This window comes from Hemicordylus capensis, chromosome 4, assembly GCF_027244095.1.
Source record: "Hemicordylus capensis ecotype Gifberg chromosome 4, rHemCap1.1.pri, whole genome shotgun sequence".
Lineage (NCBI taxonomy): Eukaryota > Metazoa > Chordata > Lepidosauria > Squamata > Cordylidae > Hemicordylus > Hemicordylus capensis.
This window is the reverse complement of record NC_069660.1, coordinates 139,326,336-139,350,123: the sequence shown is the minus strand read 5'-3', so window position 1 is coordinate 139,350,123 and position 23,788 is coordinate 139,326,336. Positions and strand designations below refer to the sequence as shown.

Sequence of the window (23,788 nt, the reverse complement as noted above, 5' to 3'; positions counted from 1 at the left end):
GCACATCTATTATAGGAACTTTGTGCAGGGCTGCACAACTTCAGCTTTCCAGCAGATGTTGGACCACAACTCCCATCATCCCTAAGTATTGGTCACTGTGGTAGAGGATGATGGGGGTTGTAGTCTAACAACAGCTGGAGGGCCAAAGTTGTGCAGCCCCACAGTAATTTGTAGTGCAGCATAGTGGCTAAGAATTCACTATGTAGCCTTGGACATCCCCTTCCATATGCAACACTGGGATAATAATGTTGATCTACCTCACTGGATCATGAGAAGATCTTCGTATAGGAAGCATTTTGAACGTTCAAAAGCACTAAGAATAGTCATAACAATCATGAAATTTTCTGAGCATGACCTAGGCAAAGTTTAGCACTTTTATGTCCAACTGATTTGACAGAGAGAATTAAGCATGCATTTAAATCTCTTCCACGGAAATCAGTGGAACTTAACTTTGGCTGGACTGTGCCCACTACATTTTGTTACAATGTAAAATCTAAATAGTGGCATTGATAAATTGTACTGTTTAGTGTTAATCATGAGAAGGCTATGCTTACTGGATTTTCAAATGACACTGGAGGTGGTAGTTAAGAGTCTCTTTATCCTTTCATACAGTGCAGTATTTGTAACATACACCAAAGAATGAGTTCGTTTTGTTGAGACAATGTGATTTCCCCCCATCCGTGTCTTACTTTGGAGTGTCCTATTTGTAGATAGGTAGATTTCTTCTTTTACTTGATATTGGAAGCTCTCCAAACACGTCCAGATGCAGTGAAGTGGTTTGTGGGTCTGAATCTATATGGAACTTTGCAATAGGAAGCACTTTTTTTGAGACCTTCCTGTTGCACTACAAGATTGCATTGCTGTTGAGAATAGCTTGCATGAGGTCCCAGTCCTAGATCTGGACTAGTTTCTAGATCTGGACTGGCTTTCGTGGAGGTAAAGGGTGTTTAACTGTTTACTTCAGCACATTTCCCCCCTCCTACTTGCCCATCTCCAAAGCAGCCATTTATCCCAAAAAGTGCCACTGTCATGCGGTGGGGCGGGAGGGGGTGCTTGATTCAATAGCTGGTTGGGAGGGTGATTCTTGACAGACAAAAACAGTATGAAAGTAGTGTTAAATACCCTGGGCAGAAATATGCTATTAAGACTCCTCTAGGGCAAACAGTTGAGGGTCTTGTTGTTGGCCTTGTGGGCCAAACTTTAACTGATAGGAATGGTGAGCAGAAGGTAGCAACAGGCAAAGCAAAACAGGAACTAACCTGGCAGGCAAAGCAGTCCCCAGGTTTTTGTTTTTTTAAACTATTCCTATAATTTCCTTGGGATAAGAATAGCCTCGGCAAGCATATTCAGCTTTGCTTGGCCCTAGTTATGCTTGGAGAAGTTCAAGCATTTGTGAAGGTTCGCTTTGAAAACCCAAACTACAATGTAAGCATAATAATAAAGTCGCCTCATTCTTGGGCTGCATACTGTTACATTTGCAAAAGGATGAGGCATAAGAGTGTACAGTTAACATTTTCTGTTGTGCTAATGCCTCCAGGCCATTTATGTTCTTCGTGTGGTTAGTGCTGTGCAGATCTAAAGAAAGTGACACTCCCTGCTCCAAGGAATTTGTAATATAAAAGATGAAAATCTAAGAAGTGGATTAGTAGTTGGGGGCCTGTAGGGGTTTGGGTACCTATTTTAAAACTCTGATGGCCAATAAAAATCTCGTTATTTAAAAATAGTGCCTACATCCCTCCCCCAGCCCTGCCTTTATATAGGTGATTACCTTATTTCAGTAGTCTTAAATAAGTTAAATAAGGTGATTACCTTATTTCAATAGGCTGAGAATCCATAGATTAGACTGGTGACTTTTGAGCTGTATTTTGGGAATGGAAACCAGGTGCTTCATTGTAAACTTAACAAGGATTTTTCAGTGATAAGATCAGTAATGCCAACAAGCCTCCCCAAAAGACAGCTGGTTCTACCACTGACCTCCCCATGCACTGTGCATTTACTGGAGAGTTCTGGATATCTTCTGTCTCTCTGTAATTGTATTCTATTTCTGTCATTTATTTTTTTTGAATAAGAGAATTGGTTATGTTCTGTATTACTCTCTTGCTTCACTGAGGTCAATGGGCCTGGGCAGTTGCCCATCTGAGCTCACAGGTTAGAGCATGTCTCAGGGCCAAACTAGACAGCACTTTAAATGCATCTGTTGACCTGCAGTTTTCTTTTGTTTACTATAAAGGCAGCCATCGACTTTATGACGTTGGAGTTAAGATGAACGGCACTTAGAACTTTGGTAAATTGCGCCTTGTTTGAATTCTGCAATTGCAACTTGATGACAATCACCATTGGCAGGAGAGGCTCTGCTAGATGGCTGCTGGTGTGCGGGCTAGAGGAGGATGAGACAACCATGGATCAGGCATGCATCATCATTGAGTTTGACAGTCCTGGCAGCAACTGCGTTTGAGGCTGCAGAGGGACTGACTGACTCGCCTGTCCAAGGTGCCTCCCCTTCTGCCACTTCTGCCCCTCCAGGCTCAGATGCTGCATAGTGGCGAGAGGGCGAGAGAACCTGGCCTGTTCCCAGTGCACATGATGCTAACCTTACTGCCTCTTAATGATCACCGAGGAGGATGAGGATACAGAGTTACACTACCCAGTTGCCTCTCTTTGGGGCTCTTTTTCGCTTTCCAGGGAAGGAAGAGAGGTCTGTCTCTTTCTCCTCTTAGCAGGCTCGGACTGGCCCACAGGACATATTCCCAGTGCGCCCCACCTGCAGGGTGCCCCAGCACCCCACCGCACTCAGCAGCAATGAATACTCCCACCCTTAAGTACCCATTCTGCTGAAAACCCGGCACCCTCCCCACATACATTCCACCGCCCTCTCAGTGCCCCCAGTCCGGCCCTGCCTCTTAGGCAATAGTATCTTAGGATCTTGGTGTTTTAGTGGATCACAAGTTGAACATGAGAGGTAGCACTGTGATGCAGCTGCTAAGATAGCTAAGACAATGTCAGGCTGCACTAATAGAAGCATAGGTGCAGATCACAAAAAAGTGAGTTTCACTCCCTTCTGTGCTGGTCAGTGTTGTGTTATTTTATCCTTGTAACAATGCTGCCAGATAGGTCAGACTGACTTGTCCAAGGACATCCAATCAGTCTAATGGCTAAGCAGGAATTTGAACTCAGGTTCAAATATCTGCTTAGCCATTAGATTGACTGGCTCCCAGCCATAAGACTGATGCTTTTTTGCTGTCCTTCTCTGGTTTCATTCCTTTCTGCCTTTAAAAAACATTTTAAAAGAGAAATCTGAGAGATGTTCCTCTGTTAACTCCATCTTATATCTATTTCAGAAAGAGCTGGAAATGTTATGATCCTTATGGATGCATAACTGGAACACCTGCAGGTGAGAGGTACTGGCAGACTTGGGGTAAACCACAGATATGGCGGTTTCACAAAAATCTGAAGGGGGGAAAAGTGGGCAGCCCACCCACAAACTTATCCCAGTATAACTCAATGGAACAGAATATTCATGGATTCAGAGGGCACTTAAAAGATAACCAGGTGGCTGGAGCTAATGGAACTCGGTGATGAGGGTGGGCAGAAGGTGGGCTTGAACAGCAAGAGTGGGGAATTTCTCAGCTTGAAGAATACTCCCTCAAGACAGTCTCAATCATTTCTGCTTCTGAGAAAGAAAGGTGTCTACAACTCTAGTTTTCTCACCAGCTATTTCACACCTTAGTGTTTCTGAGAGAAAAGGGGGTTGACAACCTTAAGCTCTTGATGGGGGAGGTTAACCTCCCCAAAATAACATAAAAACAACTGTATGTGTGTGAACTCTTGAGGAATGGAGGGGGAAGTTGTGCACTGAATTGGTTGATCTGCTGGTTATTTGTGTGCATATGCACACACAATGAACTTGCAACATTCACCATTTTTTCCACACCAGGAATATATTGTACTTACTACAACATTTTGCTGCAGGTCCACACTTGTTTTACATAATATGGTACTGGATCCAATTAGTGAAACCTATTGCTTTGTTTAAGACAGTCTCACAGCCTTAAATTTGTCTATACACCTACTTGGGTACTGAAATCAGTGGTGTAGCTATAATTTAGCAGATGGGTTCAAAGAACCTGGGCCCCCAAGCTCCTGAGGGCCTCCCAGTTCCACCTCTCCCTATCTTCATTATCTCCCTCACTCCAAAGGGCCGCCATAGAGAGGGGTGGACATGGGCCCCCTCTCCCCTAGCTACGCCTCTGATTGAAATTGTGCTTTTTCTCAGGATGACTGCGTCAGAGATCTAATTTTTCCATGGAATATTACTACACTGAGATGTCTTTATATTTTTTGAGTGTTCAAAACCAAGTTGGGATCCTGTAAGAAATTTCCAACATTGTGATCTCATCACACATTCTAAATAACAGGGTGTGTTTGCCAAGTGTTGTGGAGAAAACAGTAGCTGCCAGCAATTTCCCAGCATTATCACCACTTTGTTTTTGTGTTTGGATGTTCTGCTAAATTGTCAGTGTCCCTGTTGCTTAAGAATTATGAGATGCAGTGGCACTTCTCAATTAATTAGTTAAAACTCACAATTGGTGATATAATTAATTGGCAACTATGGGCATTTTTAAGGTGGATTCAATTCAAATGATCATGTTTTTCACATAATGAAAGCAGTTATCATATGGGAGGTGATAGACTTGTGTCTGGGCTGTCCCACTTCAGACTGAAGGTGGGGGCTCGCCTCGTATGACGAAATGTTCCTTCATACTAAAATAAAATTCTGTGTGCATTGAAAACTAGCATGTTAGCAAGAAGGGTTCTAGCGTTCTCACAAATATTCCAATTTTTAGGTGAAGAGAATATTTCTCCTTGTAATATAAATCCTGTCCAGATATTTAATCCCATAAGATATTTAAAATAGGACTACAAATATAGCTTCATATGTATATAAAAATATAGTTTCATATGTATATTAAAACATCTATGTCTAGAAGGAGCATTTAGATTAAAACTCAGCAGAATCAATGAAACAAATAACAAAAACAACAACACTCACAAACAATATAATTCCATTGTACAATACAAACTCCCATAATACAGTGGCAGTCTCTTGGGGCGGGGGCGGGGGGCGGGCAGAGGTAACCAGGCTAATAGCAGGCAGGTCCAGCCCTAAGTTAAAAAGAAGTGTGGAAGGGTAATCACCAGCCAATGGTTTTCTCTAGTCTATAAAGTTGTTTACTTGTCTCAGCCAAAATCTTCATCATTCAAACCAGCCCTTAGCAGCTGGCTGTTTAGTGCTTGTTTAGTGCTTAAAGGAATCATACCCTTAGACTGGTTAGTTGTGGGTGTCAATGTGGAAAATAGCAACACTCTCTCTCAAGTCCCCAGCCTCTTCTTTCCCTTGGTAGCTCCGTCCCTTCTGTCAGCATTGCCTCAATTTCTCCCCCTCCTTGTAACCTCAGCCTTCTCCTCCCCATCCCATGCAGGACTAGGCTAAGATGCTCAACTGAAAAGGGGGTGGTGCGGGGAGGTTTGGAGTCTTGCATCTATTTGCAGGTAGCACACACATTTCACACCACTTGAAAATACCACAATGTATTTGGCCATACACAGAGCCTACTAGTTTCCTTTCTTCTCACAAATATGCACAAACATTTTATTTTAAAAGCAAGCCTTATTTTCTCTGTTTCTCACTATGTAAACATTTCAGGGATATGTCCTTGAGCTGCAATCCTATGCACATGGCAGTTACTTGGGAGTACCTGGAATAAACTATAGAATTGGCTGCAAATCTGGCAACATTTACTAGGTAAAGTGTAGAGGGGATCCTCTATTAGTTTTGAAAATTAAGCCATAAAAATAATAAATCTGTCCAAATAACCTATGCTGTGGACCTCTCCTTTCAATACTACTACAACTTAATACACACACACACCCCCAAGGTAACATACAAAATAACCAACCAACACCACACAAAATCTAAAGATTAAAAATCTAAAGACTAAAGAATGGTGGAGTTACCTGACTATTTTGGACTGGCCTGGTTTCCAAGCTGTGCCTGTTAGGTTGCCCCTAAATAGAAGGCAATAATCTCAGCATTTTTAGAATATATTTATATATTCTTTCTGCAGTATAAACATACATTTCAGACAGGATAAGTTTGAAGTTGCCCATCTAGTAATTTCAGTTAAAATGCCTTCTTTTGTTTGGAAGTAATAACTCCCTCCCCCTCTTTCACTTAGGGCTGTGCACAAAACCAGAAAATCTGATTTGGCTCAATTAGAACCAAACTCAAGGTGAACTGGGCCCAGTCTGACTCTGTACACGTCGAGCTGGGTCCTGGTCAAATGGCCAGTGCAGAAAGGATCCATGTAGAACACAGGAGAGGAGAGCTGGTCTTGTGGTAGCAAGCATGACTTGTCTTAGCTAAGCAGGGTCCGCCCTGGTTGCATATGAAAAGGAGACTAGAAGTGTGAGCACTGTAAGATATTCCCCTCAGGGGATGGAGCCGCTCTGGGAAGAGCAGAAGGTTTCAAGTTCCTTGGCTTCTCCAAGATAGGGCTGAGAGAAATTCCTGCCTGCAACCTTGGAGAAGCCACTGCCAGTCTGTGAAGACAATACTGAGCTAGATAGACCAATGGTCTGACTCAGTATATGGCAGCTTACTATGTTCCTAAGAGCTGGCTTCCATCTGGAGAAAAGGAGGCTGGAGAATGGTAGCAAGGGCCCCTACCTGTTCTGAACTCTATTTGTTTGCTGACTGCTTGCCTCCATTTTGCACAAAGATCTCAAAAGTGTCTGCTCAGCCTGCCTAGAAGGATCTTGGGAAATCAGATGACTGAGCTAACCTTGTTTGCTGGCTATTGGTCAGAATAGGTGCCTGTAAGCTATTGTGACTTCTAATTGGTTGGGGGCAGGGCTCACGCTTGCCCACCCTTAGAACAGCACATCTTGATTGGTGCTGAGGCACTAAATATGCAATTTGGGTAGTGACTATGTGTGATAATTACTTCATTTGGGAGCAAGGGATCCTACTCAACACACTAAGAGGAAGGAAATGGTTTTACAAAGGAATTTAGAAAAAAAGAGCAAGAGACAGCACTATCTATTGGCAAGCAGTAGAAATGCAAGAGCAACATTCAAGCAAGAGAGACAGAAACAGAAAGAGATAGTATGTTTGGTGAAAGAAGTTGGGGGTAAGAAAGTGGGACTGGGCTGGTAAGGAGGGCAATGCCTCCTCTGCCATAATACCAAACCAGGAAAACCAGCAGCCAAACAACTTTAAAATACAAAAACCACTCACCAAAAGTATTTGAAAAAAGCCAAATTTTAACCAATGTCTAAAAACAATGAAGAATGGGGCCATACCCTACTCCTTACCAGTGTTCCCTCTAATTTTTTTTCATCTGTGCATGGAATGAGTTTTGTTCTGGGTGGCAGCATCAATGTAGTGTGTGCACACTTGCATTCAGAGTGGGGCCTTCTAGATTCAATCTGAGTGGTATCTAAAAAGTATTTTTAAAAAAACAAAAAACCCATGTGTGAACATGTGCATGCCTTAAAGAGAACACTGCTCACCATACCTCTGGTCAGGGCATCTGGAGCAAAGCCACAGATGATGGTGTGGAGAAAGCATGTATGGGAGAAGGCAATCCTTATGGTATCCTAGTCCTCAACTACGTTAGGTTTTAAAGGTTATAACCTGCACTTTGAACTAAGTCTGAAAACAAACAGGTAATCTTTTCAGAGGCAGTCTAATTCTGAGCTACCCAAGATTCCAATAGGAGCCTAAGATCAAGGAGCACTACCAATATGTAAATGTAATCCTTAAGAGAGAGTGTGATCCCATCTAGAGCAGGCTGAACACCCACTCCAAGATCAGCTACTGACCCAAACAGCAGTGCCTCCATCTTGTCTGGATTAAATTTCAGCCTGTTCTCCCCCATTTGGTCTTGTATAGCTGACAGACACTGGTTTGGGGGTCTCCACAGCCTCCCTAGGATCCGATGAAAATGAGAAGGAGATATGGGTTCATCAGCATATTAGATGACTTCTCAGCCTAAACCTTCCAATAACTTCACTCAGTGGTTTCACAGAGATACTTCTTTTTAAAACTACCTCTGTGTGTTTGCCATGAGCTTTTATATTGCAGAGGATTGGGGGCTGCATTTTGATACTGCTTGCTTGCTCCATATAGGGTTCCTGCTAGCCTACCTAGCCCCACTGCTGCCCTAGATGACTGTGAGGGTGCTTGTGTGCTCCAGAACACAATCCTGCAGGTGCATATTGCAGGGAAGTCTTTCAGGAAAGCTTCTCTGTTACTACTGATGTTCTCTTTGAGGAACATCTGATAAGGTTCCAAGGAATCCCTCAGCACTCCGTTTAAGAAGTTGAGTGCTTTAAACATAAAAGGAGAAGAAAGTTTAAGGTGGGCTTTTACTGAATGAATTACATAATTCAAACAGGGCAGAAAGGATACATAAAGAAGCTAAATTGCATGGTTGTTAAATTATTATTTTTATTTATTATTATTTTTACATTTTATATCCCACTCTTCCTCCAAGGAGCCCAGAGCGGTGTACTACATACTTGAGTTTCTCCTCACAACAACCCTGTGAAGTAGGTTAGGCTGAGAGAGAAGTGACTGGCCCAGAGTCACCCAGCTAGTACCATGGTTGAATGGGGATTTGAACTCAGGTCTCCCCAGTCCTAGTCCAGCACTCTAACCACTACACCACGCTGGCTCAAAATTCAGTTTCTGCTGAAGTTATTGTCTTAACAATGTGTGCTAATCATTTTAGCATTTACTTCCTAACCCCACCGATAACTGTCTTTGGATGCAAAGGAAGAAAGGAAATTGTATCTGTTACAGAGCAGTTTTATTACCACAATGCAAGCAAAGTGCAAAGACTTATGAACAGTTCTGTAGAAAAGCTTTGCTTCTGGTTCAAGAGTTAAGAGGTGAAAATAGTGATGTTGCCATTACTTCTGAACAGTTACAACAGTTTGAAAACTCCATGAAAGGGGAAAAATAATAAAATACACATTTGAAGTTGATTTATACCACCTTCAAAACTTTAGGCTAGGAAGGGGTTTTAAAACAAAACAAACCAACAAACCAACACCACACAGCCATGCTGTTAGATGTGCTTTCCTTTTGATGGCATTTCCCAGTTAGGTAGACACTTTCACTTTTTTCTGGGTTAAATATATCTGCATTTTGGCTTTGTTTTTAATAATGTTCTGCAGACAAGCTTTTTTTGTTTTTTAAAGCTTTTTCTTTATATATGGATTAGGATGCTTTTGGATTTGATTCTTTCTACATGAACTGAAGCAAAAATGCTGGAAAAGAATTATAAATATCAGTACAGTAATTTTTTGCATTTACATAAATCTTCACTTGTGTTACAGTTTGTTTTGACTGAAGGGCAAGTGATTATACTATTTATGTTTTTGAGCCTATTATTTTAGGTATTTATTGTAGGGGAAGAATGACAGTCCTCAGTCCCCAAATAGCTGAGCAAAACCAGGTTGGTAAGAAAGCAGCAAAGCAAGAGGTCTTGAGACAGTTCTTTAGTATTGAAGAACTACAAGGATTTACTTAAAGAAAAGGTTACAAACAAACGTGAAAAAGCCTGCAGCTTAATTTCAGCTGTCACTCATGGCTGAAGAGAGAGACAAAAAAACCAAACCAAAAAAACCCCAGCCTTTGTCTCTGGAGAGACAAAATGGAGACTAACACTGGAAGTCCAGCACATTTATCCATGACCCTAACCCCTCCCCCCAGTGGTCACTATGAGACATTGCAGCTGAGAGCTGATGCTGCCAGGATCCTAGCTCCAACATTTATCACCTCATACAATATTTCATAAATGTTTAGGAGTGAGCCGCTTTGCACTCAATTAGATTTACTTCTGAGTAAACCTTAAGCTCAGACTGCACAGAATCTTATTTTACCATCATGATATGCACACATACTTGAGAGGGCTGGGCTCTGAACCTACAATCCTATGTACACTTTATGTATGAATGCTCCTGGCCATCCACACTGAGCCTGCTTTGCTTCTCCTCCACAGCTTCACTGCAGGAGGGAACATAGGAAACAGTCTCATACCAATTTAGACCATTGGTCCACACTTACTGGCAGCTGCTCTCCAAGGTTTCAGGCAAGAGTCTTTCCCAACCTGTAATGATCAAAGCAGGGTTGTGTGTGTGTGTGTACAAAATCCTTCCTTTAGCTCTGAGGAGTCCCAAGTAGGCTGCCACTTTTTTATATGGCCAGATTCACCCTTCCTAGGCAATATACTGCGAGAGTAAAGTGAAAAACTCCTCCCTACAAGAAAGGCTTGAGCAGTCTTAGGTTTTCAGGAGTGTGTGACTAGGACAGAACCCTATAAGGAGTGACACTCTATAACAAGAAGGATTTATTGATAATTGGATGATAAGGAAATTATAGAGGCATCAACAATCACTGCTTTCCTAACAATAAGTTAGGATCACTGCTTTCTAATTCAATCACTGCTTCCTAATTCAGTAATCACCCTAACCCTTCCCTAGGAATGACAAGAACCAAACAAAGTCAGATCCAAGCATTTATACATGAATAATAACCCGTCATGTCCAGCTAAACTTATTTCAGGTAAGGAACTTACAGTTGATTCCCAGCCCAAGGCTGTTAGTCTCCCCTTTCTTTACCATAGTTGGTGATAAGACCTCACTCTGAGGCCTCCAGGGAAGAACTGAACTCTATCACACTCCTTCCCTATTCCTCTGTAGGCTGCTTTCCAGTAAACCCTGCCCCTTACTCTGGATTGGGCTGCAGGGATTTGATTCTCCAGGGCTTTCTTCCTGGAGAAATAAATAATTATTTATTTATGAAGATTTATATGTCACCCTACTGCCATAGGACTCAGGGCAGCTTACAAGCAATAACATACACAGCAACACAATTCTATAAAATACATCTTACAAAACGTCATAACCCCAACCCTATACAGTACTCATTCCACATGGCATAGTAACCATGGATTACAAGATCACTCTACGACCAGCTATCTCAGCGACCAAACACCCGACGGAACATTTCAGTCTTACATGCCTTACAGAAAGTCAAGAGATCATGGAGAGCTCTGATATTATCCGGGATACTGTTCCATAGAGCCAGGACCACCACTGAGAAGGCCTTGGCTCTTGTTGATTGCAACAATAATATCCCTAGGGCCTGGGATCACCAAGGTATTACTTGTGGCCGATCAGAGGACCTGGCGAGGGACATATTGAACAAGGTGGTCCTGGAGGTATGGAGGGCCCATACCGTGTAGGGCTTTAAATGTTAAAGTTAATACCTTAAACCTAACCCAGGACTCAACCGGCAACCAGTGCAGCTGAAAGAGCGAAGGTGTCACATGTGCTCGCCAAGGTGCCTTAGTAAGGACCTTGGCTGCTGCATTCTGCACCAGCTGCAATCTCCGAGTTAGGCAGAGTGGGAACCCCACATAAAGCAAGTTGCAATAATCTAACCTAGAAGTGACCGTCGCATGGATCACAGTGGCCAAATCCGGAGGGGACAGATAATACACCGTATTTGGCGTATGAAAAAAGGCCTTTCAAGCGACCTCCATGATCTGAGCCTCCATATTCAAAGAGGCATCAAGAATCACACCCAGACTCTTCACTGTAGGCTGAGGTATCAAACAAGCACTATCAAGGGTTGGTAATTGGAAACTCCCCCCAACCTTTTCAGGCCCAGCCACAGAACTTCAGTCTTATCCGGATTAAGCCGTAGACGACTTTGCTTCAGCCAGTCTACGATCGCGTCCAAGCACCTGGTCAGCTGGGCTATGGTGTCCTCAGCCCTGCTGTCCATCAGCAGAAAAAGCTGGGTGTCATCCACATATTGATGGCACCCTAGCCCAAAACTCCTCACCAGCTTTCCTAAGGGCTGCATATAAATATTGAACAGCAAGGGTGAGAGAATAGCCCCCTGGGGGACGCCACATGTTAATACATGACGTGAAGACCTCTCATCGCCCATTGCTACTCTATATCCTTGGTCGTGTAGGAAAGAACGCAGCAGCCACATCAAGGCCACGCCTCGAATCCCAGCATCAGCTATGCAGTGGTTCAGAATATCATGGTCCACAGTGTCGAATGCTGCTGTGAGATCTAACAGCAACAGCAGCGCCGACCCTCCCCTATCAAGCTGGCGACAGAGATCATCAGCCAAGGCTACAAGGACCGTTTCTACCCCACGCCCAGGCCGAAACCCAGACTGGAAGGGATCGAGAATCACTGCATCCTCCAAAAATGTCTGAAGTGGTACTGCTACCGCTCGCTCTATCTTTACCTAAAAAAGGCAAATTCGATACCGGGCAGTAGTTAGCTGGCTCTGAGACATCCAGTGATGGCTTCTCCAAAAGTGGCCTAACCAATGTCTCCTTCAGCTCTCCTGGGAAAATCCCCATCTCCAGGGAAAGATTGATAATATTCCCAAGGGAGGGCTGCAACCCCTCCTGGGCGGCCTTCACCAGCCAGGAGGGCCAAGGATCTAGGGGACATGTGTTAGGCCTCATAGCCATCAAATTTTTTTAACATCGGCCTCCGAAAGTTGGTTAAAATTCTCCAAAATGGGCCCAGTAGATGACCATGGAGCCTCCAATTCCTCAATTGCATCAGAAGTAAGGGGGAGGTCTCGGCGGAGCAACAAGGTTTTATCCGCAAAAATGCCCTTAAAAACCTCACAGCCAATACCCAATTCTATAACTTCATGATCTGTACCAGAAAAATTTGTCAGAGATAGAACTATCTCAAATACTTTAGCCAGCTGTGAGCTTGCGGATGTGATGGTGGCCCCCCAAACCTCTTTTTTCACATCCCTCACTGCTGTCTCATAGGACCTCATAAATGATCTATAAGATGTTCGCATTGCTTCGTCCTGGGTTCTCTTCCAGCCCCACTCTAATTGTCTGAGATGCCGTTTCATCTCCCTCAACTCCGGGGTATACCACGGAGCTGGGTTCCGGGGACATCTCAGAAGATGCCGCGGTGCGATCGTATCAATAGCCTCAGAAAGCCGGCTATTCCAGTCGGTGACTAAGGCATCCAACGAATCATCAAGGGGCATAGGATCCCGTAAAGCCTGTTGCAATTTCAATGGGTCCATTAATCTCCTCCGAATGAACATAGACCTGCCTTCCCTCTGAACGGGGCAGCGACGTGACCCCCAACCATGCCTTCAAGGTATAATGGTCTGACCATGGCACCCTCTCAGCTGAAAAAGGGACACACCTCTAACCCTATCCCAAAAACCAGATCCAAGGTGTGACCCAATTGATGAGTAGGACCCGTAACAAATTGCGAGAGTCCCAAGGACATCATAGCTGACACTAACTCCTGTGCCTGAGTAGAAACCGAGTCATCAATGTGAACACTGAAATCACCAAGAACTAAAAACCTCGGGTACTTCAGAGACCACTCCGCTACTGCCTCCATCAGACCATGCAAAGCATCTGGCGGTGCATTAGGTGGTCGATACACCAACCAGATAGCTAGACTCTCACTTTAAACGTCCCACTTTAAACCCACACAGTCAACTTCTGGGATCTCAGGGGCGGGGAGTTCACTATAAGAATAATCTTCTCAAATAAGGGCAGCAACCCCACCCCACCCCGACCCCTGACCTGCGACTGATGAAGAACTTTAAACCCAGGCGGAGTTAATTCAATAAAGGTGACTGTCTTGCCTTCCCTCACCCAGGTCTCAGTTACAAATGCCAGATCAACACCTGCCTCCACAAAGTATGTTTGCAAGGTGTTGGTCTTATTAATAATGGATCTGGCGTTATATAACATCAGTATCGGGTGTATCCACTCCGTTCTCCCATTCTCCCTCAAAACAGAGTGAAGGTTAGAGAAGTTCCGAGCCCGTGAATATCTAAGGGCCCTACTCCCTGATATCCTCCGCCTATTGCCATATCTTCCTTTCCCTACCATTGTCCAAATCTCCACCTCCCTTCATTAACCTCTAATCCTCTGCTCTCCATCTCTCGCCCCCTTCCTACTCACCAATATAAAAGCCCAATCCCGTCCCCGGGACCCAGCACCACCAACACTCCTCAGCAGTACCATAACCACAACTAGGCAACAGGTAACAACCTCTAGGTAATACACAAGAATAGCTAATAAGTAACAGGCAGCAACAAATGACAACAGCAACAGAAGAACACAGCAGGCAGGCACTGCTCCACCATGTGCCAGGCTGCTGCTAACGACCTTCTCCTCTAGTAGAAGTCACTGTCATGGTCCAAGCAGCAATGATCTCGCATGTAACGCAAAAGAAATGGGGAGATGACCATAAAGGAGCTATCCAATCACTTCGACAAAGGCCCCAGTTCTGTCCGATGTTCCCGGGTGGCGATCAACAGCTCCCACCAAACCATGATGGCAATCTTATAGGTAGCAGGTGGTGTTGAGAACGATAATCCTCTGGGTAGCAGGTGATACTAGAACGGCGGGCAATCGCAGCAGCAGCAGCAGCAGCAGCAGCAGCAGCAGCAGCAGGGAGGACAGAACGCCAGCAGTCAAAAATGTCAGCTCTCACCTCAACACTAGACTGCTGGCTAAATATCCCTGAGCTCCACTAAGAGATAGTCACAGCCCAGCTATTAGTTGTCTCTTACAGCCCAGGAGAAACAATAGCCGGGAAACTGCTCGGTCATATCCTCTGAGTCTAATTCTGCCAACACTCTCGGTAATCACCGCAGAACGGCAGCCAGTCCACAGTTAGCAGTTGCTTGGTTGGCAATTAGTGGTAAAAGTGAGATATAAACAAAACTTCTCGAAGTCTCGGTCTCCTCGTATTCAGTGGCGATGCAACATGTACAACAGCTGCCGAGTCTCCTCCGTTATGTCAAGAAAGCTGGTCTTATCTTATCTTTGAGTTGGCTCATTGCCAATAGAGCTCATCCACGGTTACAATCCCATTTACAACACTTAATTAAAATAACAAAACTAAGCAATAAAAACAAAACAAAAACAAAACAACAAAATAAACTCCTATCACTCCACACAACAGAACAAATAAACCAGCAAACAATAAAACAATTAAAACCCACTAACTCAGGTCTTCCACACCGCCACTTGAGTGCTCTCTCATTGAGGGAAATCGCTATAAACTCCTCAGGCTTCAGCAACAAGTCGAAAAAAACAGAGGCAGCAGAGATGGGAAATAAGTTGTTATAAACGTTGTAAAAAACCACTCCATTCTGCGTTGGTAGTTAAAAATAGATTAAATACAAATTAAAAAGGCAAGGAGCAACCCACACAGCTTCTTCTGCTCGGCATGCCAAATCGGCATCCCACTCTCCAAGCAGTTATTCTTTGAGGCTTAGTCCTCCCTCAAGCCTGACTATCACTGCACAACCCTATGTGGAGATGAGGCCCTCCTGCTCCCAACCAACTCATTTCTTCAGGCTCAGACTAACCCCTGCTCTGGAAACCTAACCTTCCACTACAGCCATTCTGTCTTCTTCAGCCATTTCCTCCCTTTTACTGAATACCTGCCTGTACTCCCCAAGATATCGTGAGTAGGGATGTGCATGAACTGATTTGGAGGCCCGTTTACGGGCCTCCAAACAGGTTCAAACACTGGGTAGGTTCGAAGGCGGGGGAGGGTGCACTTACCCCTCCCCCCGCTGGCACTCGGTTTTGGTAAAAGCCTTTGGGGTGGCAGTGTACCTCCCTGCCGCCCCTTCAGCCGGAAGTATCGATCGCGCCTGCTCATGTCGTGCACCCGATTGTGACGTGCGCATGTGCGCCCGAAACATTCGGCCACTTCCTGCCGAAGAGGAGGAAGCGGCGGCAGGGGGAAAGCGGGGGGAGGGGTAAGTGCACCCTCCTCCACCCTTAAAGCAAGATACCCCCCCACCCTCTTGAGCCATCCCTAATCGTTAGAGCTCACTCAGCTCTTGTGAAAAAAGCCGTGGGTCTCATGGAACTTCAGCTGTCCGCTCCTTCAGTGGCCATGTTGGTCATCCGGGCAACCCAGTTGGCTTGACTGACATCATCCGGGCATGCCCCAGCTGGATCCATTGTCACTGGTTGGGCTGCGGCTCAGAAAGGGTTACACATCCTCCAATGGATCACTGGGTGAGTCAGAACTGCCTTTATACCCAACACAATGTATTTCAGCTTAGGGGCATAGCAAGGTTGTAGTAGACCCAGAGACAAGATTTTAAAATGCCCCCCCCCTCACTGAAGCTCAGCTCATGAAGTAATGAAATCTTAAATGAGCCTGAATAGTGGTAACAAAAAGCATATATATATATATATATATATATATATATATATATATATATATATGCGCCACAATAGAACATTATCCTAAATTATTTTTTAAAAGGTTTTGTAAATTGTGGATGATGCAAGTCATTTAATGGTACTAGAGAAAGACATGCTGTTCTGGTAGCTCCAGGTCTTAACACTCACATCAATTTCAGAGAATGAATACAACTGAAGGAAGCCCGGGCGGGTGCATGGCTGGGGGAGTCAGTCATGTGACTTGTCTCTGGGCGCCCCCCCCAAGGCAGTGGGCCCCCAGACAACTGTCTCTCCTTGCCCTATTATAGTTACGTCCCTGTTTCAGCTTTATTTTTATTCCCCTTTTCTGCATACACAATCAATGTGTCAAACAATTAAAAATACACACCATTTTAAATTTTAAAAAGTCCTCAAAGCAGTTTACATAGTAAAAAGTGTGAGCACAGGTTTATCTACCCCAATATGGCTCTCCTAATAAGACTTAGTGGCTTAGTGCTTATAAAAATAGCTGATTCACCTATTTTTATAAGCATGTAGTGGAGTAAAGTAGCCCCAAATTCTTTAAAGTGACTTTTTCTCCCCACTCCACCAAAAATGCTTGATATTGTAGTTTCTTTTTCTTTTTTTTAAAAAAATACTGGCCTCAAAATAAGACTTTGCAAAACAGGTGGGGAACTTTTTTAAAAAGTTGCCCTTCTCTCCTCCTCTTGAAATGCTTGCTTATCCTTAAATCCTAAGAAACTGGTGTAACTCCATGTATGTCATGCTACTGTCTGGTTTGAAATCAAACGGAGAGAGAGAGTCTAAAATGATCACAACTACCTTCACATACATATCATTGTATGCGATGATTCCGTTGGAGGGCATGTGGCTAAAAGTCAACATAAATATGCATATGTAATGTGAACACACATACATGTATTATCTGATGATACTTATATCCTGTCCTTCCTTCATGTCACTCAGGTAGGTTCTACTTCCCCCCTTTAATCTGACAACAGTCCTTTGATATGAGGGAAGTTAGGGTGAGAGACAATATCTGGACTATGGTCACCCACGGAGCTTTAAGGCTGAATAAGGAAGGATTTGAGCCCAATTGTTATGCAACACTCCAACTACAGCACACTGACTTTGAATCGTGTGGGGTATTGACTGCAGGAGAAAGATGAGAATGAAATCTTCATTTTTAGCTGCGAAACAATGCAGCGGGTGCCTAAGCATTTATAAGATTAAAAACAATTCTGATTGTATAGGGGCTCCTGCAAACTGCAAACCCGGACCCCGCAAAAACTGGAGACAGCCCTGGTTAAGAAAGACCTAGGTACTCTACTTTGCTCTAAGCCCGGAACAGCCGTGACTCAACAGAACTGTGCCTAGTAAATGCAAGCGCAAATTGAGAATGGATCTGTCCAAATCAAATTGCTCTTGCCCTCCGTTTTTCTATGCACCGACTGTGGCGCACATCCTTCCTTCAGCGCGCAAAAATGCTTGTGACTTGAAAGGTCTATCCTGGCCCCACCCCTCTCTCCATGAGTCCTTCCTCCTCTGTTTGTCATTGGCTGAGGGGTGTGCAGGCTGAGGCTGATTGACAGGCTCCTCTCCAGGCATTTCTCTCAGCCGAGCTGTCAGTCAGATTCAGTCTGTACACGCCTCAGCCAATGACAAGCAGAGGAGGAAGGAGGGATTACTTCTCTCATCTCCTCTTCGGCTTCCCCCTCCCTCTTCTCCTGCTCCGGCGCGGTGCGGACGACGACGCGACAGTCGCGATACTATCAGTAAGTTGTCGCTGCTGCCGCCTAGACGCCGACCGGGGCTGGTGTAATGGGGCCGGCAAGTCGTTTCCTGGGGCCGGGCGCCTTTTGGCTCCAGTGTCGATACGGGCCCGATTGGTCTCAAGCTAGCACCCACGCACTTCAGAGCAGTTCCATCCACTTCAGCAGGACTGATGGACTAAACAAGTTGTGGATTGCAATGACGGCTATTATTTATAGGAACTCTCCGATATGCAGGACATATTGAAAGTGGAATAGCAACACAGTTGTGTGAAAGTTTTGGTGCATGGTGTGTGTTGTTCTGACTTCTGAGCTTTTCTCCTCTCTCTTTCTTTTTGCCTTCTATCCATCTTTTGTCGTATTTGGGGCCGGTTCACACCAGTCCACGTCTTATCATTTGATCTCTCGCAGCTAAACAGACGAATTGCGTCCCTTGAGAAGTTACTGTGCTTGTTGAAGCAATGATAAGAAATGTCTTGCTCTGGTTCGCCTGCTATGGTATCATCGGGCATGATCACGTGACGTGAACTTTTATTCAGTTGTGTTTGTCATTTAAACATTTTTTATGCCACATGGTTGTCACACAATGCATAATTTCATATCACATAAGTTCAAGGTGACTGAATTTGCAAACAGAAAAAGTCTTGTAAAACTAAGGGGTTGACTATTTAACTTCTTAATTGCCACTAGTACTCCCCCGCCGCCAAGCCTTTGTTTATAACTGCAGTTGCACATAATCTTCCTCTTGCTTGCTCTTGCCTTTGCTGTTTCCCGCCCCCTCCACATGTCATAATCAAGACTGTAAGCTCCTTAGGGCAGGGACCTTCTGTTTGTTACCTTGCAGAGTACAACGTATATCCATGGTATTATTTAAATAAGAAGAAAGGATGTATACAAAAATATGATTTCATTGTATCATATTTTTATACAGGTCCTTTGGAAGTGTTGTGATTAACAATGGATGAGCAATCTCAAGGCATGCCAGGCCCTCCTGTTCCACCATTTCAGCCACAGGTAGGAGTTCAAAAAGATACCAAGAGCAGGAAGTAAGCAGTTCATTAAGATGGAATTAAGAAGCCAAATAACCAATTAAACAATATATTTTTTCATTTCTGCTAGTCACTGCTGCCCCAGAATGGTGAAATGGATTTTATTTCTTCTAATTTTGTTTTCTTTGTTGGAACTGGACTTTATAGAGAAGACATGGATCAAACTGCACAGTATTATGCATGATTCTGCTAAGGAAAAAAATGATTCTGCTAAGGAAAAAAAGAATGAACATACCATTGCAAGATTAAAAGGTTTGGTAGTTTTGGATAGTTTTATTTTTCTATGGAGACAAGGGATGCAAGCAGTTGTGACATAAATTATATAGGATGATTGATGGGCACTAACTACTTTTAAAATAGTTTAACTTCATTCATTCAACTACTGCACAAAAAGTAATTAGTTGAATTTCAGTAAAAATTGGAACAACTCCTGTAACTACTTCGAAGCAGTGTTCCCTCTAACAGGGATTCCCAGATGCTGTTGACTACAACTCCCAGAATCCCCAGCTGCAATGGCTTTTGCTTGGGGATCCTGGGAGCTGTAGTCAACAAGATCTGGGAATCCCTGTGAGAGGGAACAATGCTTTGAAGTAGCTAAGTAGTTCAAACTACTTTTAAAGTAACTGTTTCCTCCATCTTTTGATATATAAGCCTTGTGTGTCCCACACCTCTTCAGACTTGCAAAAAAAGAGATGTTGTACTCACATGCAGTATCCTGAGGTCATGCTGGCAAGCCTTGCCCTGGCACTAGCACATGGAGAAGCCTCACACCACCTCTAATTTTTTTCATCTCTGTGTGGAAAGAGTTTTGTTCTGGGCGGCAGTATCAAGGCAGTGTGTTCACACCTGCATTCAGAAAGGGGCCTTCCTGATTCAACCTGAGCAGGATCTAAAATGAACTGAGTAGACATCCAAAAACTTGTGAGCATGCGCACGCCTTAAAGGGAGCAGTGGCCATCATTCTCTCCATGCTTACAGCGCTTGTCTGAAGAGGTAAAGACCATAAGTGTGTCTGAAGAGGTAAACACCACAGGGCTTATGGGCTGGGGGCTCCCCAACCTTCTGATCACAGAAGCAACCGCCCTCACACTCATGGCGTTTGCCTCTTCAGGCAAACGCCGTAAGTGTGGAGAGCCCAGGGTGAGTATGGTAATGCCTCTTGGTTCATTAATGCCAGTTCAGGACTTCAGGTGTGTCCCCAGGACACTGTATGTGAGTAGAACATCCCCCCCTTTTTGTGCATGTCTGAAGAGGGCTCCAGTCTCAGAGTGTATTGGTTAGTCACTACTGCAAAACATTCAGTTTGGACATCTCAAATGTACTTCACTTCTCACCATTATTTTTCAAATTCATCCGTGAAGCCAATGAAAGAATCCTCCAGAACTGAGCCCTGTTTCAAATTAAATCCTGCTGAACACTGGGAGAAGTGAAAGTCATATTGGGTGTGAGGTTTTCAGATTTAATGAGGAGCAGGGCTCCTGTGCTTTCAGTAGCTGCAGAGAAGGGAGAATATACACAGGTCGTTGTCTTTTGCCACACTGCTGCAAGTAGTGGAGGGAATTGCTATTGCTGAAGTTCTCATTTCTCTGCAACTATCCTGTCCAACTTTAGTGTGGAGCAAGCTTTTAATTTAAGTTCCCCGATTTATCAAAAAGTTGTGTAACATCTGGATGAGAATGCAAGTATGGTCCTCTAGGAAGTTGCAAGACTTCTTTTTTTGTAAAGTGGGGGCTTGATGACACATCTGTGAGGCAAGACTTAAGCCTAGAGAATCTTGCTACAGAGCAGTGAATGGGTTCAATGATCCTTGAAGCCTGTCTTTGCTCTCTGATCTGTGACTGTTCTTGGGTCAAGCAGGGATTGGGACCCCTGCTGACTGATAGGAGCCATATGTCATATTTGAATAATTGCTTCAGTCAGAGAATTGGAAATAGGAAGTTGGTGTCTATAACACTATAATCACAGGAGTAGAATATTGCATGGGTGCGGGGGAAGCCATGTATCTGTGCAAGGTTATGTTTGGATAATGTTGTCTTAAGACAGCTCAGATCTCTGGAGCACGTAATATTTTTGTGTAGTTGCATGGGAGTCCTACCAAGGTGCAGCTCTTTCTCCCCCTCTTATTGGCATCATGTTGTGCATGAAGAAAGAATGTGTTTTGTTAATTAGCACAATTGAATCAATGCAAACTGGGGCAATTATGAATAAACAACCAAAAAACCAACCAGCCAAACAAACAAACAAACCCAGTAGCAGAACAGAGTTGTTCTTGAAATTCAGCAATCATAACAATAATGTGCTTGTAATGTTTATGCCTGTGTAGGCTTTATGGAGCTATAAAGTAGCTGTGTCCTGGCTTTTGAAAGAAAAACAAAGTTTAATTTAAAAGTTTGAAAACTTGTTCTCATGTATAGCAGCAGTTCTTAAGGAAGCAAGGGGGTAGAAAGATTGTTAACATTCACACATCTCAGCACAGCTGCTGTTTTGGAATTGGAGCCAATTGGCACTTCATGCTGTAGTCATGTTTTGTGCCTGTACTCTGATAGTTTGCTATCCATATACGTGAAGGGGAGAATGTGTGTCTCCAAACATGCCATTCACCATTTTACATGACATTCACCATTTGGCCAGCTGCAGCTGTCTGGTGTGTATCAGCATATCCCTGAGCATTTGGAGATGTGTGCCTATCTGCTGCATTTTCCTTGCAGTGTTGGGTCAAAATACAGCATGCAAAGTTGTTTCTTAACTGAGGTTCGTAAACCCATTTCACGTCCTGGTTTCAGACTTGAGTTCAGATGGAAACAGGTTAGCATTAGCTCTGATTGGCCCTGATTCATATATGGTATTAAACCATGATTTAGACTGACAAAGAGAGGAGTTCGCATTGGAGGAAGAAGGAAAAGGGAGATGTGACTGCCTTCTGATGTTCAAATTATGGTATACCAGGAGCCTGGGTTTATTGCACTTAACATTCACAATTAGGAAGGGTTTTAATTATCTAGCTCAATATCTGAATTACAGGGTTTTTTTGTTTTTGTTTTTTAAGCAACTAGTTGAGATATGGAAGTCTTTGCTGATTGTTTTTTTTTAATGTGTTGGTTTTAAACGTAGTTTCATTAGCACTGTGATGCATGTAATATGTTCTCTGACCAACTGGTGCCCCCTTGCCCCCCTTATGTGAAATCTTCTTCCTTTTCCAAATTGCATTGTGGCTGGGAGGGAGACCAGGATGATAGTTGGAGATGTGCAGCTATGTTGCTTCTCATGTCAGGTCTCCATGTCTAAATTGTATGACAGGACAAGGGAACAGATGAGACAAGCTGTCAGTCAGGCGCACTGCCCTTTGAAGAAAGGCCATTGGGGGTGGGGGGGAAGGTGCCGCAAATGGGCTGTGAAGTTTACATACACTGCCCACTGTTAAACAGATTACCTCTAATGAAGTGTCTAATGCTCAGGCCATATCAGCCTAATCCTCGGTGGCAGTTCATCCCTCAACTGCCAAAAAAACACCGCCCTCTGGCCCTCTCTCGCCACTCTGGACGCCAAACACAGGGAGGTGCCCGGTCTTAATAAAGCCAGACAGTGTGTGATCTGACATGCAAATGTAGGTCATTGCATATGTAAATGTGTGATTACAAACCTGCATGCCAAAACACATTAGTGAGACTTTGCTCTCAGCATGCGGTTGTCACACTGCCTTAGTAGTTCACGCTAATGTTTGTCAAGTTACTGCACAGACAGAGGATGCAATTCCCAATTCAAATTTTGAAATATATGCTGGTTTGCTTGGTTTTTAAAAAAACAAACAAACCCACAACCCCCCTCCCCCTGCTTAATAAAGCCTCTTTCTGCATCTCCGTAACATGAGCATTGAATAATGAGCACTCCCCAACTTTCTGGGTTTTCCTCCAAATGCTGTAGATAACCTCATTAAACCTACATAGGCTCCTTTTGAATATACATCCCTGAATTAGTGCAGTGCCATCTCTATCAAAGCAGCTGCATACTTTATTTGAATATAGGTCTTCTAATGAGTATTCATTTATTTTTTTGATTGTTTGACCGAGAGTAAGAGAAGCAAAAGCACAGATGCATTTCTAGTATATGAGTCTAGGTGTGCGCTTAAAGAGTTTTTGAATCTCTGCTGTTTGTGCTTTTAAGGAAAGGAAGAAATTACAAAATAGTTGCTATGCTGGAGATCTTCTTGTTATCATTTTTTGTTGCAGATGTTGCATTAGGCCCTGGGTATTTAAGAGACAATTTAAGAATTGTCTTCTTCACTACGAGCCCCACCGCCCATTGAGGTCATCTGAGGAGGTCCGTCTCCAGTTACTGCCAACTTGTTTGGTGGCTACACAGAGACAGACCTTCTCAGTCGCTGCCCCGAAATTGTGGAATGCGCTCCCTGCTGAGATACCTCAGCAGGGGAGCGATCCTCCCCATCTCTGGCAATTATTTTTTTAAAAACCCTGAAAACTAATCTTTTCTCCCAAGCATTCTCAGCTTTTAAAAATGGTCTATTTTAATTTTATGGTTGATTGTAAACTGTTGATTTGTTTTAACTTTTATATGTGTTTTAATTGTTTTATGTTAGGAGCCCAGAGATAGATAAGTTTGTTTGGTCATTGACCAGCAAAACCGCCCAGAGATGAAAGTC

At 43.7% G+C, this 23,788-nt stretch overlaps 1 protein-coding gene across 7 annotated transcripts in view; it reads left to right on the top strand.

Annotated features, from left to right (window-relative positions):
* NEK7 (NIMA related kinase 7) overlaps window positions 1–23,788 on the top strand; it is a 115,954-nt gene that overhangs the window by 18,033 nt on the left and 74,133 nt on the right. Inside the window, exons 1-2 of one of the 7 annotated variants that reach the window (XM_053245250.1) lie at window positions 17,952–18,085; window positions 19,014–19,096. The exons of 1 other annotated variant lie outside the window; for it this stretch is intronic. In XM_053245250.1, the coding sequence (XP_053101225.1) occupies window positions 19,040–19,096 (57 nt within the window). In that variant the 5' untranslated portion in view covers window positions 17,952–18,085; window positions 19,014–19,039. Of the gene's footprint in view, window positions 1–17,935; window positions 18,086–18,128; window positions 18,372–19,013; window positions 19,097–19,278; window positions 19,384–23,788 lie in introns of those variants that run through there. 5 more of the 7 variants (XM_053245251.1, XM_053245254.1, XM_053245249.1 and 2 more) reach the window with 5 other exon arrangements.